The following is a 13,544-nucleotide window of genomic DNA, read 5'->3' as shown; positions in this document are numbered from 1 at the left end:
AACAACGTAATATACTACTAACAACGTAATATACTACAAAAGATGTAAAATACTACAAACAACGTATTATACTACTAACAATGTAATAAACAACAAACAACGTAATATACTGCTAACAACGTAATATACTACTAACAAGGTAATATACTACAAAAGACGTAAAATACTACAAACAACGTATTATACTACTAACAATGTAATATACTACTAACAACGTAATAAACAACAAACAATGTAATATACTACTAACAACGTAATAAACAACAAACAAGGTAATTTACTACTAACAACGTAATATACTACTAACAACGTAATATACTATTAACAACGTAATATACTACTGACAACGTAATATACTACAAAAGATGCAAAATACTACAAACAGCGTATTATACTACTAACAATGTAATATACTACTAACAACGTAATAAACAACAAACAACGTAATATACTGCTAACAACGTAATATACTACTAACAACGTAATATACTACTAACAACGTAATATACTTTTAACAATGTAATATACTACTAACAACGTAATATACTACAAAAGATGTAAAATACTACAAACGTTTTATACTACTAACAATGTAATATACTACTAACAACGTAATAAACAACAAACAACGTAATTTACTACTAACAACGTAATATACTATTAACAACGTAATATACTACTAACAACGTAATATACTACAAACAACGTAATATACTACTAACAACGTAATATACTACAAAAGATGTAAAATACAACAAACAACGTATTATACTACTAACAATGTAATAAACAACAACAACGTAATATACTGCTAACAACGTAATGTACTACTAACAAGGTAATATACTACAAAAGACGTAAAATACTACAAACAACGTATTATACTACTAACAATGTAATATACTACTAACAGCGTAATAAACAACAAACAACGTAATATACTACTAACAACGTAATAAACAACAAACAACGTAATTTACTACTAACAACGTAATATACTACTAACAAGATAATAAACATCAAAAGACGTAAAATACTACAAACAACGTAATATACTACTAACAAGGTAATATACTACAAACAACGTAATATACTAGCAGACAGGGTCCTCTGGTCCACATGCTGAGTTAGACCAAAGGTATCAGGAACACCGTTCTCTGGTTCCTCCGTTCTCCGGGTTCTCAGCATGGATGTAGGAACCACCAACAATAACGACACCGTCAGAGTGGACAGATTACTGACAGCAGTTCACCTCATCAGAAAGGCTGCTCAGTGTTTAGGTCTGTATTTGTCAAGGACCACCACATGAGAGGGGAGGGCATCTGCTAAGACAAAGATTTCAAAGATACCTGCTGCGTTGGAGGGAGTCATTAAAGCAAACAGCCCCTCCTCCACCTTTCTGATGTGATCTAGCTCCACCCACAGAGCTGAAGTCTGGAGGAGTCGCTTCTATAAGAACAAGCATCATTTTCTCTTTCAGGCTCACCTCATCTTGCTCCTCTCGATGTGGAACCAGCGGCTCTACTCTGAGCCCCTCCTGGATCACCAAGCTATTCACCCTATCTCCCAGGGAGAGCCCGGCCACCCTGTGGAGAAAACTCATTTCAGCCGCTTGTATTCGCGATCTTGTTCTTTCGGTCCCTACCCACAGCTCATGGCCATAGGTGAGGGTAGGAACGTAGATCAACCGGTAAATCGAGAGCTTTGTCTTTTGGCTCAGCTCACCAAACTGGATCCCCTCAACACCTCGGCTGCACCTAGAAATTCTGTCCATAAAGGTTATGAACAGAATCGGTGACAAAGGGCAGTCTTGGCGGAGTCCAACCCTCACTGGAAAAGATTCTGATTTACTGCCGGCGATGTGGACCAAGCTCTGGCACCGGTCATACAGGGACCGGACAGCTCGCACAAGCGGGTCCGGCACTCCATACTCCCGGAGTACCCCCCACAGGAGTCCCCGGGGGTGTGTTAGAAGAAACTACCAAGAGTCTGGGATGAGTAAAAGTATATAAGGTTTATTACAGGAGAAGTATAAAATACAAGTAATACTTGCAAGTTCCAGAGCTGACCTGCTGACCCCAGAAGCTGACAAGAGGACTCTGCCTTGCTGCATTTTAGGAATCAGTTTTATTCAAGCTGATCCAACCTAAAGACCAGTCTCTAAACTGGTAAAAGGAAGGAGAGACTGAGAGGCGTCGTTCTCTTACTGTCTCGCCCAAACAGGCTGATCTAAACAACTGTTCGTATCTAGCAGCTGCTCATCAGTCTCAACTTTTCCCCAAATCACGAGTCTGGAAGAAAAGTGGTCAGCCTGACCTCCCACAAGAACCCAACAGGACAATAACAACTTCAATGTTCTATAAAAGGAAAATACACATTATAAAATGTAATTGAGGATAATAAATGAATAAATGTATTATATGAATAAAAGATTGATTACACTTGTGATTGTTATATGAGTAAATATGATCGATTACCGTATGCATTAAAATTACTTCCACAGGGGACACGGTCGAACACCTTCTCCAAGTCCACAAAGCACATGTAGACTGGTTCAGCGAACCCCCATGTCCCCTCAAAGACCCCGAAGAGGGTGTAGAGCTGGTCCACTGTTCCACAACTGGGACAAAAACCACAGGGACAAAAACCACACTGCCCCTCCTCAATCCGAGGTTCGACCATCGGATGGATCCTCCTCTCCAGCATCCCTGAACAGACCTTAGCGGGGAGGCTGAGGAGTGTGATGTGGAAGTATTGAGAAAAGCTGAGGGAGGATTTTTATTTATTATAAGTGGAAGTGGAAGGTTTGACCGGCCTTTCAGAAGGAAACGAAGTGAAAGCCTGGCAGAAATGTTCATTCCTGGATATCTGATGCTGTCCAGCCTCGTGTGGCCGGAGCGCCAGAATCCCAGAACGTGTCCAGGAGGAGGGTGGATTTGTTCCAGCTGATTGATTCTGTAAATGAAAAAAGCAGCAGCGGTGTGAACGAATCTGGTGGTTCTATGAAGGCTGGGAGGGTTGGGTGAGGTGGGCTTGTTCCCCGGATGAGCCTAAATGTGGGGAAGTTTAAAGTGTTTTATATTTATATAGAGTATGAAATTGAAATATCAGCTGATGCTTCTTCTGCGTCCAGTGATGTGATGATGTTGATGATGATGATGATAGATTCTGAGATTCTGTCAATAATCTGCAAATGTTTGTTGTTTTGTTGATGGCGCCTGTTTGATTGGAATGATTAATACAAGTTTATTCGTGTCTTTACTGCTGAGTTTAGATCTTGTTTGTTAATGAAGGAAAGTGCCGCCGCCCGGAGGAGCCTGTCCTCGCCAGGTCCTCGCCTGGTCCTCGCCAGGTCCTCGTCTGGTCCTCCCCAGGTCCTTGTCTGGTCCTCGTCTGGTCCTCGTCTGGTCCTCGCCAGGTCCTCGTCAGGTCCTTGTCTGGTCCTTGTCTGGTCCTCGTCTGGTCCTCGCCAGGTCCTCGTCTGGTCCTCCCCAGGTCCTTGTCTGGTCCTCGTCTGGTCCTCGTCTGGTCCTCGCCAGGTCCTCGTCAGGTCCTTGTCTGGTCCTTGTCTGGTCCTCGTCTGGTCCTCATCTGGTCCTCGCCTGCTCCTTGCCTGGTCCTCGCCTGGTCCTCGTCTGGTCCTCGCCAGGTCCTCGTCTGGTCCTCGCCAGGTCCTCGTCTGGTCCTCGCCTGGTCCTCGCCTGGTCCTCGCCTGGTCCTTGCCAGGTCCTCGTCTGGTCCTCGCCTGGTCCGGTTCTGCAGCCGTGTTCATACGAGCTGCGATCTGTGCGCTCTGGCTTTTTTTTTTTTTTTTTGGGATTTATGAAGTTCTCTTAAGGTGGATGATGTTTCAGGGACATCTGGATTTCTTTGGGAAATGGAGGTAAATAGTTAAATCCTCCAGATCTGGATCTTGTTCATGTACAGTTCTGAGTTTTGTTGCTGCTGTTCCTGGTGGCTCTTTTGGTCGTTGTAAACTTATTTTCCTGGTTTCTTCTTGTATGGAAATGCTCCAGCTGTTGGCTGATCTGAACGGATTGTTCCGGTTCAGCCCTCCTGGTTGGGATGAAGACACAACCCATCTGAGAAGGATTCCATCTTTTGCTCTAAGTGATTCTCCGCTGTCACTTCTTTGGTTATGTGATGAAGCTGAGATGACGTTTCCAGGTGGAGATTTCTGGGTGGGGTTGGGGTTTCTGTCCGCTGTGATGAAGTCATGGTCGTGCAGGAAGGAATCGCTGACATGGTCCAGTCTGGAGACGGTCCGGTTTTATACATGAAGTGAGAGAAGTAGGTGGTCGCTATGACTGGCTGTGTGATGGTTTGTCAGAAAACAGCCAACATGGAGAACGACTGATGTGGAGAAAAATGTGCAATTTTAGTCCTTTGGATGTGATACGACCACCAAGACCAAAGTCCCTCACACATGGATGGAGTGTGAGCAGGTAGCCGACCTGTTTGGGTTTAGGAGCGTATTAAACTCCTGGGCCGGCAAGACTGCGTCCTCATACGCTGACTACTGTAGACCTGCGACTGTTTTTTGGTGCATTGAGTGACGTCCTTCAGGGCCAGTTATGATCGAGCATTGATAAAATTTTCATTGTTAATAAGAATTATTGAAACTCTGCTGCTGTGTTGCTGCATGAACTCATTCTGGTTTAATGTGCTGAGTCTTTGTGTGAGCAGGGAGGGATTTTCCTCCTTCGGCTGGTTGTTGGTGTTTCTGAGCTTCGTCTGCTGTACGTATGACGTACAGTTTGTCCCCTAACTGAGCCGAATGTTTTCCACCGTTAGCTGCTCTTTCCCCATCTTAAGCACAGTTTTATAAAAGCAACGCTAGCTGTGGAGCTACTGGAACTCAGTGCAGGGAGGCGTACGCTGCGATGCCAGCCTCACCTCACACCTTCCTTTACATCTTTAAACTAAATTATAACCGTGTTGGGATACTGGGGGTCGTAGCTTTCCAGCTGTTCCTCCGTAGGAACCCTTCCTGTTAAATGAACGTTGTATAAAGAACTTTATGTTGGAGCCTTTAAACCAGGGGGTCAAACTTCGGTCCTCGAGGGCCGCGATCCTGCAGGTTTCATTGTTTCCCTGATCCAACACACCTGAAATTACTCTGCAGGCTAGAGGAACCCATCATGGTCCATGTATAAAACCCATTTTTATGACCTGGCCTTGGAGCACGAGACTCTAGTTTCATGGTTTCTGTTTGACTTTGCTTTTTATTTAAAAGTTTCTGCTTCTAGTCTGTGTTCAGCAGGTGTGTTAAATGTCGTATAAATAAAGTTTGGTTGTTAATGAAGTGCTCCACCAGCAGCCAGAGCTGCACCAAGATGAGTCGGATAACAGCAGAAACCAGATCAAACCACATAAACAAGGAGGTTTCACTTTTCACGCTTTAATATAAATTACAAGGAAATTGAGATTTTTTTTAATCTGAATATTTTACAAAACGAAAATAAAGCATTTGATCCACATAAACAGTTTTCTGGAGAGTCATTATGTGACACCTGCAGTCCGGAGTCTGGACCAGAACCAGGTCCACAGTACAGTCTGGGGTTCCTTCCTTCAGCCCCGGTTCTGGGCCTCCAGCGGGCCCAGCAGGACGGCCTGAGCCTCCAGCAGCGTGGTGTCCGTGTTGGCTCCCAGGAAGCTGGCGGTGAGTTCCAGGTCCTGGAGCCGCAGACGGACCCTGCTCCCCCGCTGCAGCTTCTCTCCTCCGGCCGCGGGCCGCCGACACACGCAGTGGAACTTTCCACCAAAATCGATGTACAGGTCGTCCCGGACCACGTGGAAAATCCTTCCGACCACTATCTTGTCTTTGGCCGGTCCCATCTGGATCAGCGGGGACCGGCGGAGCAGCGAGGCGAAGCTCTCATCCTTTCCGGAGGAGGCGCCTGTCAGGCCGGGCGCGGAGCTCTCCGCTTCCCTTCGGAGTTCCGACTGCTGCTCGAAGGCGGCGGCGAAGCCGGATCTGGGCCTTTCCGTGGGGGACGGGCCGCTGCCGGAGTCCGAGCTGAAGGAACTCCGGCTTAGCCTGCAGGAGACCCGGACTCCGCTCCGAAAAGTCGACACGACCCTACACAAGGTCGCCATGTTGTCCCACAGTCCCGCCTCCTTCTTCTTCTTCTTCTTCTTCTTCTTCTTCTTCTTCTTCTTCTGGTGGTTCAGCAGTCTGGACGCGACCATGGCGTATTGCTGCCATCTACCGTTTGCTGTTGTGCCACGCATTCCTGTCGGTCCCAGTTCTCTAAAATCCTCGTTTCTTCACTTCCACGCTCACATTTTCACTGCGGTCCAGCAGCCGCTCATTTCATCATTTTAGCTCAGTAGCTTCCAGATCACGTGACCTGTAGGCCCAAAATCAGCGCAGTGTGAAACTGGCTGGTTGCCGCCTCTTTAATAGTCTGCATATTATTATTATTATTATTATTATTATTATTATTATTATTATTATTATTTAATGTAAAAACTGTCTTTCGTAATACACACTTTGACCCATTTTTTGTAACCCGCTGTAGTGTTCCCGCGCGTTTTTACCGTAAAATCTACAATATGAGCGCACTTGAAATGCAGGCGTGGAGTCCACGCTGACCAGGTCTAGATAGAACCACTGAATCTCTTCACTTTTCAACAACCTGTCATGTAGTGCTCTTTGTTTTTCCTTGCACTGCAAAGGACTTTTCTGTCCTCGTTCCACAGCTTGTCCCACTGCTCATGTACTGACGTGTATTCTGATGACTCACATTGCAAATAAAATCCTACACCATCATCTCCTCATGCTTTTTTGCTAAGCAATCAGCTCTTTTATTATCATTAGTATGTGGCAGACTTGGAGGGCAGAAGAACCCTCCTCTGGCCATACACACATACTGGCATCAGGAGGGGGTTGGTGGTCTTCACTCCAGGCCTGTGTGCTGGTGTTTTTTTTTTTTTTTATTCTAAACACAAAATGCAGCAACCAGTTCATACGGAATATCATCCTTGGAAACACTGTCTCTCCGGCTCATCATTCCTGGACATCCATGCAGGACAGTATAAAAAGACCAAAGCGTGGATGATACTGCTTGACCAACAAGATAAAAGAGGTGCCACTTAAAATCCTTCACACAATTTATCCTGCAAAACACATTCTGGACCCATTTAAGCTGAATATCAGCCATTCCTATGACTTCTGTGGACAGCAGAAGGAGGCTGTTATTCATGTGTTTTAATGCATATATTGTACATTAATTTCAATCGATGTTCAGAATTATATATTTAGAAAAACTGGTCAGTTAATAACTAAATGCTAGAGATGTGTGTGTCCCTCTATAGAAAACTGGAGAGTGATGTATTTTTCGTTATTCAGGGTTTTATTATAATGGGAAAATATTATTTACACAAAATGAAATGGACTGAAAGAAAACCAAATTTTCCTGTTTTTCTTAGTGACATTAATCTATATATTAAATCTATCAGCAACCTACAAAATAAAAAGGCTGGAAAAACTCTATCTTTAAGTAATTTAACATTAGTAACTAAAGCTGGCTCCTCTTATTATGCCTCATATTTTAGATACAGTTATGGCAAACACCGTAGGAACGTGCGTGCTGGCGTCACGGCCTAACAGTGACGTGAAAAGGCTGCGCCTGCGCAGTGAGAGTTGTGTCCGACGAAGTCAAGATGGAGGTTTCTGTTGTTGCTCCGAATTTCAGGTGGTCTACCTGCGTGTTTCCGCTAGGATCTTTGGTCAAAGACGTTCTGGACCGGTTCGGTCCGCAGCAGGTAAGTGTTTCCATGGGAGCGAGCTGATTCATAAAGCCTTTAATCAGCTCCGAAGTTACTGTTAGCACCGAAGCTAATGGAAGCTAACAAAAACATCCGGCGCATTAGTGATTATTTTCAGGTTCGGAGATCCAGAACCGAGATAGACACGAACCTTTACACATCGGTTGGGGTTTAGATCAGCTGAGACCAGGTACAGGTAAAAAAAAAGAATAATTAGATCATTTTTTTCTTTTAATTTCATCACATAGATGTGTAAGAGGAGCAGCTTCAGAGGAAACAAAGAGAAGATTTAGAATAATTAAGAAAATTATGATCATAAAAGAAAAAAAACCAAGAACAAACTTGTTAAAAGTAAATTAATAGGACGCCATTGTAGTATAATGTAAATCCTTAAAAAATAACTTGTCACATCATTTTTGTTCTTTGGATCCAAACAGTTTTTAAGGATTGAAAGTACAAACTGAATTAGTTTCTATTTTATAATTAAACTTCTAACTACATTAAGAGTCCACCGTCTTTGTTTTTCAAGTCAGAAGTTGTGTTTTCTGAATCAGGTCGGTTTCTTCAGGGATGGAGGATCTTCAGAATTTCTCTCCGTTAATTTGGGAATTTTATGTACAGATACCTTCATTTAGTAACTTAGTTTTAGTCTAATTAAGGACCTTTCGTTGGGATGGAAGGATTAAAACCATGTCTGGTGCTACGCTGTAGTTAGTTCCTGTAGTTAGTTAATGTAGTTAGTTCCTGTAACTAGTTAATGTAGTTAGTTGATGTGGTTGTTCCTGTAGTTAGTTCCTGTAGTTAGTTGCTGTAGTTAGTTAATGTAGTTAGTTAATGTAGTTAGTTCCTGTAGTTAGTTAATGTAGTTAGTTGTTGTAGTTAGTTAATGTAGTTAGTTGCTGTAGTTAGTTAATGTAGTTAATTAATGTAGTTAGTTCCTGTAGTTAGTTAATGTAGTTAGTTGCTGTAGTTAGTTAATGTAGTTAATTAATGTAGTTAGTTGCTGTAGTTAGTTAATGTAGTTAGTTGCTGTAGTTAGTTAATGTAGTTAGTTGCTGTAGTTAGTTGCTGTAGTTAGTTAATGTAGTTAGTTAATGTAGTTAGTTGCTGTAGTTAGTTAATGTAGTTAGTTCCTGTAGTTAGTTAATGTAGTTAGTTGCTGTAGTTAGTTAATGTAGTTAATTAATGTAGTTAGTTGCTGTAGTTAGTTAATGTAGTTAGTTAATGTAGTTAGTTGATGTAGTTAATGTAGTTAGTTAATGTAGTTAGTTAATGTAGTTAGTTCCTGTAGTTAGTTAATGTAGTTAGTTCCTGTAGTTAGTTAATGTAGTTAGTTGCTGTAGTTAGTTAATGTAGTTAGTTGCTGTAGTTAGTTAATGTAGTTAGTTAATGTAGTTCATGTAGTTAGTTAATGTAGTTAATTAATGTAGTTAGTTGCTGTAGTTAGTTGCTGTAGTTAGTTGATGTAGTTAGTTGATGTAGTTAGTTAATGTAGTTAGTTGCTGTAGTTAGTTAATGTAGTTAGTTGCTGTAGTTAGTTGCTGTAGTTAGTTGTTGTAGTTAGTTAATGTAGTTAGTTAATGTAGTTAGTTGCTGTAGTTAGTTGCTGTAGTTAGTTAATGTAGTTAGTTGCTGTAGTTAGTTAATGTAGTTAATTAATGTAGTTAGTTGCTGTAGTTAGTTAATGTAGTTAGTTGATGTAGTTAGTTAATGTAGTTAGTTGCTGTAGTTAGTTAATGTAGTTAGTTGTTGTAGTTAGTTAATGTAGTTAGTTGCTGTAGTTAGTTAATGTAGTTAGTTGCTGTAGTTAGTTCCTGTAGTTAGTTAATGTAGTTAGTTGCTGTAGTTAGTTAATGTAGTTAGTTGCTAACGGAGCGGGTTTGTTTGTTTTCAGGTTCAAACAGATTTTAGCTGTAAACAGATTCTCCATCAATCAGAGCTGATAATGAAGGTGTGTGTGTGTGTGTGTCCAGGACTTCTACGTCATCACTAACTGTCACCTGTCTCACCTGGACGATCCTCTGCAGCATGGCTCTGTCTATCGCCTGGAGCCTCGCCTGCGTGGAGGGAAGGGAGGTTGGTTTCGGGGGATCATCTGCTCTGGTGTCTGATTTCTGGATGGTTCTGTTTCCAGACGTGTTTCCGTCAGAACCAGATCAGAACCTGCGTGAACTGTTTTTCAGGTTTTGGCTCCATGCTTCGAGCTCTGGGTGCGCAGATCGAGAAGACGACCAATCGCGAGGCCTGCAGAGATCTGAGCGGTCGACGGCTGAGAGACGTCAACCATGAGAAAGAGTAAGACTCCGCCCACTTCTGGTCAGGTGACTGGGCTTGCTGGGTCGGGTCCATTCTGCCAGAAGTTCTTCGTGATGTTTTATTCAGATCAAATGTTCAGAGGCCTCATTTCTAAAGCTGGTGTAGGAACAGAAACCAGCGTACACCAGTTCTAGTCAGCTTCTGGGATCTATTAAAACCATAGCTGGTGGGAGAACGTCCCTCCCTCCACGGAAACTCCGACCCCGCCGCATGCACAAGTCTGGAGACACGGCGACGCCGTCGGTCCAGAATAAAACCAGATGATGTGAGAATCAGATGTTAGATGTTGCAGACATGAATAACGAAGCATGTTTGACTGAAAAAGATTTTTTTAAAATCAGCCATCGCTGTGTCCACACATCTGGACCTGATTGTAATCAGGACTGGACCAGATCTGATTTCGATCTGGGCAGGATCTAGACCTGGATCGGTATCTGGTCTGGATCTGATGTGAAACCATATTTGTTCTGTTGAACTGCAGACGAGGCTGTTCTGAGAGGACCGGGTCTGAGCAGTGGTTGTGACTCCTCCTCTTGCTTCTTCTTCTGTGGTGGTGCAGGATGGCGGAGTGGCTGAAGAAGCAGGCGGAGCGTGAGGCGGAGAAGGAGCAGCGGCGTCTGGAGCGGCTGCAGAGGAAACTGGCCGAGCCCAAACACCAGTTCACCGACGCACAGTACCAGCAGCAGTGTCACGACCTGAGTGAGAGGCTGGAGGACTCTGTGCTGAAAGGTGAGGAACGGCTCAGGTCAGGACCAGGTCACAGCAGGTCAGGACCAGGTCACAGCAGGTCAGGACCAGGTCAGAGCCGGTCAGGACAAGATGTGTATTTGTGTCTCAGGTCTGCAGGCGTCCTCCAGCTCTCAGGTGAAGGTGGACGATCCAGCTGTAAAGAGACCGAGCGATGATCAGAGCGAGGAGCCGAGGAAGAAGAAGATGAAGATGACCACAGGGTTCTGGTCGGTGTCTTTCAATCAACTTTATTATCAACAAATAAATTATAGTTTCTAATTATTCGTCCTTAAACATGTCGACATGGCTGCACGTTTCTACCTGTGCAGGTACAACTACCGATGTTACGTAAGGCCATCAGCCTGATGTTAGCATGAAGCTATGTAGCAGTGCTAATCTAGTTCTATGCTAGCATTAGATTAGTTTTATGCTAATGTGGTGAATCCAGGTCATATTTAGTTTCCAGTGAGTAAATTTAGGGACGACACATCAACTCAGTTCATCAAGATTTTACATCAGAGCTGAAAATAAACTATAAAGACGCTCAAAGAGAAGCTCAGTATCCACGTTACTTAGTGCTGACTGAGCTAGCTCTGCATGATCCAGTTTCATTTAAACAGGAGGCTAGCAGGTAGCTAAGTAGCATGGAACTGTGGAGAAACAGATCCTGGAACCAGTCTGTAACTTGCTGGTCCAGATTATTAAAAATAAAGAGGGAACGAGGTGACGGGACACAGACTCTCTGTGTTGAGCTTCACATCACTACATGTAGAAACAGCCACTGAACATTAACTGTACCAGCCAGCAAGAAAGACGTCTCCTGGTCTAGGACTTCCTTCCTGAAACATGTTTTTATTCTTCATCTTCAGATTTCCCCAGTGGGAATGAACCGAAACTCAGATTTTATTCTATCCACCAAAATTTATGTTCCAGTTTTAATCAGGTTAAATATCCAGTCAGTGGATCCCAGCTTCCACATAGACTCGGGCAGCAGTTTTCTCCCATGATGCATCTCTGTCATCAGCAGCAGTGGGTCCGCTCCATACCATCAGCCAGGCCGTGACCTGGAGAGAAGTGGGTCCGCTCCTTTTAGTTAGCCGGGCGGTGACATGGAGAGAAGTGGGTCCGCTCCTTTTAGTTAGCCGGGCGGTGACATGGAGAGAAGTGGGTCCGCTCCTTTTAGTTAGCCGGGCGGTGACATGGAGAGAAGTGGGTCCGCTCCTTTTAGTTGGCCGGGCGGTGACATGGAGAGAAGTGGGTCCGCTCCTTTTAGTTGGCCGGGCGGTGACATGGAGAGAAGTGGGTCCGCTCCTTTTAGTTGGCCGGGCGGTGACATGGAGAGAAGTGGGTCCGCTCCTTTTAGTTAGCCGGGCGGTGACATGGAGATAAGTGGGTCCGCTCCTTTTAGTTAGCTGGGCGGTGACCCGGAGAGAAGTGGGTCCGCTCCTTTTAGTTGGCCGGGCGGTGACATGGAGAGAAGTGGGTCCGCTCCTTTTAGTTAGCCGGGCGGTGACATGGAGAGAAGTGGGTCCGCTCCTTTTCCCTAGAATCCCGCCTGGTAGTCCTCCTACACTGCTTTGAAAACCTCTTGCTCCAGCATTTCGTCAGTGGTTGCCATGGTGACTCCAGGTATCGGAGCTCCGTTGATGATGGATTCTGTCTTGTGGTTCCTACCTCTGGATAAACATACTCCGAGTTGACGGACCTTCTCTCTGAAATGTCTCATCAATAATCAGCTGTGATGTCAACAGAACAACAACGTGGCTGAAAGAATTTTCAGATTCTCAAAGTTAAATTGATCGATGGAGGATCGGGTTGCCAGTTTTACTGGTCGTAATGTTTCCAGCGTGCAGGAGCAGAAGTGGTTCTGTTTGCCGTGATGGTACCAAAACGTCTGACAGCAGAACCACTGCTGACTCTGCATGTGCTGATGGTCCAAACGTGGTCCACAAAGTCCGGTTCTGGACGGCAAAACAGGTCCAGCAGGTTGTTCCGGTTCAGGGTTTTGCCCTCACAGAAGCAGTTAAAGACCAAAGTTATCGATATGCTGACTGATCAGTGATCAATACTCTGATCCTCTTCCTCTCAGGTTCTGATGGCTGTTGTCATGGTAACCAGTAGTCTAGCTCACCTGTTGACTGACAGCTGTTTGTGTCACATGACACAAGAAAATGGCCCGTCTCCATGGAAACAGCATGACTGATTTCAGTGGATATTTTCCTGATGTACTGAATCTGTTGCCATGGTTACAGGACCGGCCTGGAGGAGCTCCTGAGCTCAGAGGAGGAGGAGGAAGATGAAGAGTCTCCATCCACGTCATCCTCCAGCTGCAGTGGAGCTGCTGCTGTTGCTACGACGACACAGGAGGAGGCGAGGCCTGAGTCCAGCAGGTAGAAACCCGACAGTCATGTTGGAGTCTGATCGATCAATCAGAACATGATGAGTCACAGAAACTGGAACCGTTCTGGTAAAACAAACCACCTGAAAGTCGGGTCTGCAGCATGGACCCAACAGAACCTGGAACGTTCTAGTAGAACCGTTCTCTCTGGTTCAGGTTCCGGCTCAGCAGAACTGATCAATCCCAACCATTTAATCACCTGAGCCGGTTTTAGAGAATGTGGATCTGTTCGACTCCAGAACCAAACAGAGGTTCCATCAGAACCAGACTCTGACTTATGATCCGGTCCCGATCAATCATCTGTAACCTGATCGACCGCTACAGAAAA

At 44.3% G+C, this 13,544-nt stretch overlaps 2 protein-coding genes across 7 annotated transcripts in view; one reads left to right on the top strand and one right to left on the bottom strand.

Moving 5' to 3' along the window:
* Positions 1-5,381: 5,381 nt before the first annotated feature.
* Positions 5,382-6,284, bottom strand: mrps28 (mitochondrial ribosomal protein S28). The gene has a single exon (XM_041984033.1). It carries the CDS (start codon positions 6,232-6,234, stop codon positions 5,572-5,574), a length of 663 nt encoding a protein of 220 aa, XP_041839967.1. The 5' UTR covers positions 6,235-6,284; the 3' UTR covers positions 5,382-5,571.
* Positions 6,285-7,627: 1,343 nt separating this feature from the next.
* LOC121638925 (replication stress response regulator SDE2-like) overlaps positions 7,628-13,544 on the top strand; it is a 6,957-nt gene continuing 1,040 nt past the window's right edge. For all 6 annotated transcript variants that reach the window (XM_041984029.1, XM_041984028.1, XM_041984024.1 and 3 more), the window contains exons 1-6: positions 7,628-7,770; positions 9,747-9,849; positions 9,957-10,068; positions 10,649-10,818; positions 10,928-11,045; positions 13,071-13,208. In XM_041984029.1, the coding sequence (XP_041839963.1) occupies positions 7,669-7,770; positions 9,747-9,849; positions 9,957-10,068; positions 10,649-10,818; positions 10,928-11,045; positions 13,071-13,208 (743 nt within the window). In that variant the 5' untranslated portion in view covers positions 7,628-7,668. The remainder of the gene's footprint in view (positions 7,771-9,746; positions 9,850-9,956; positions 10,069-10,648; positions 10,819-10,927; positions 11,046-13,070; positions 13,209-13,544) is intronic.

Source organism: Melanotaenia boesemani, chromosome 4 (assembly GCF_017639745.1).
Source record: "Melanotaenia boesemani isolate fMelBoe1 chromosome 4, fMelBoe1.pri, whole genome shotgun sequence".
Classification (NCBI taxonomy): Eukaryota; Metazoa; Chordata; class Actinopteri; order Atheriniformes; family Melanotaeniidae; genus Melanotaenia; species Melanotaenia boesemani.
This window is presented reverse-complemented; position numbering and strand designations above follow the sequence as displayed.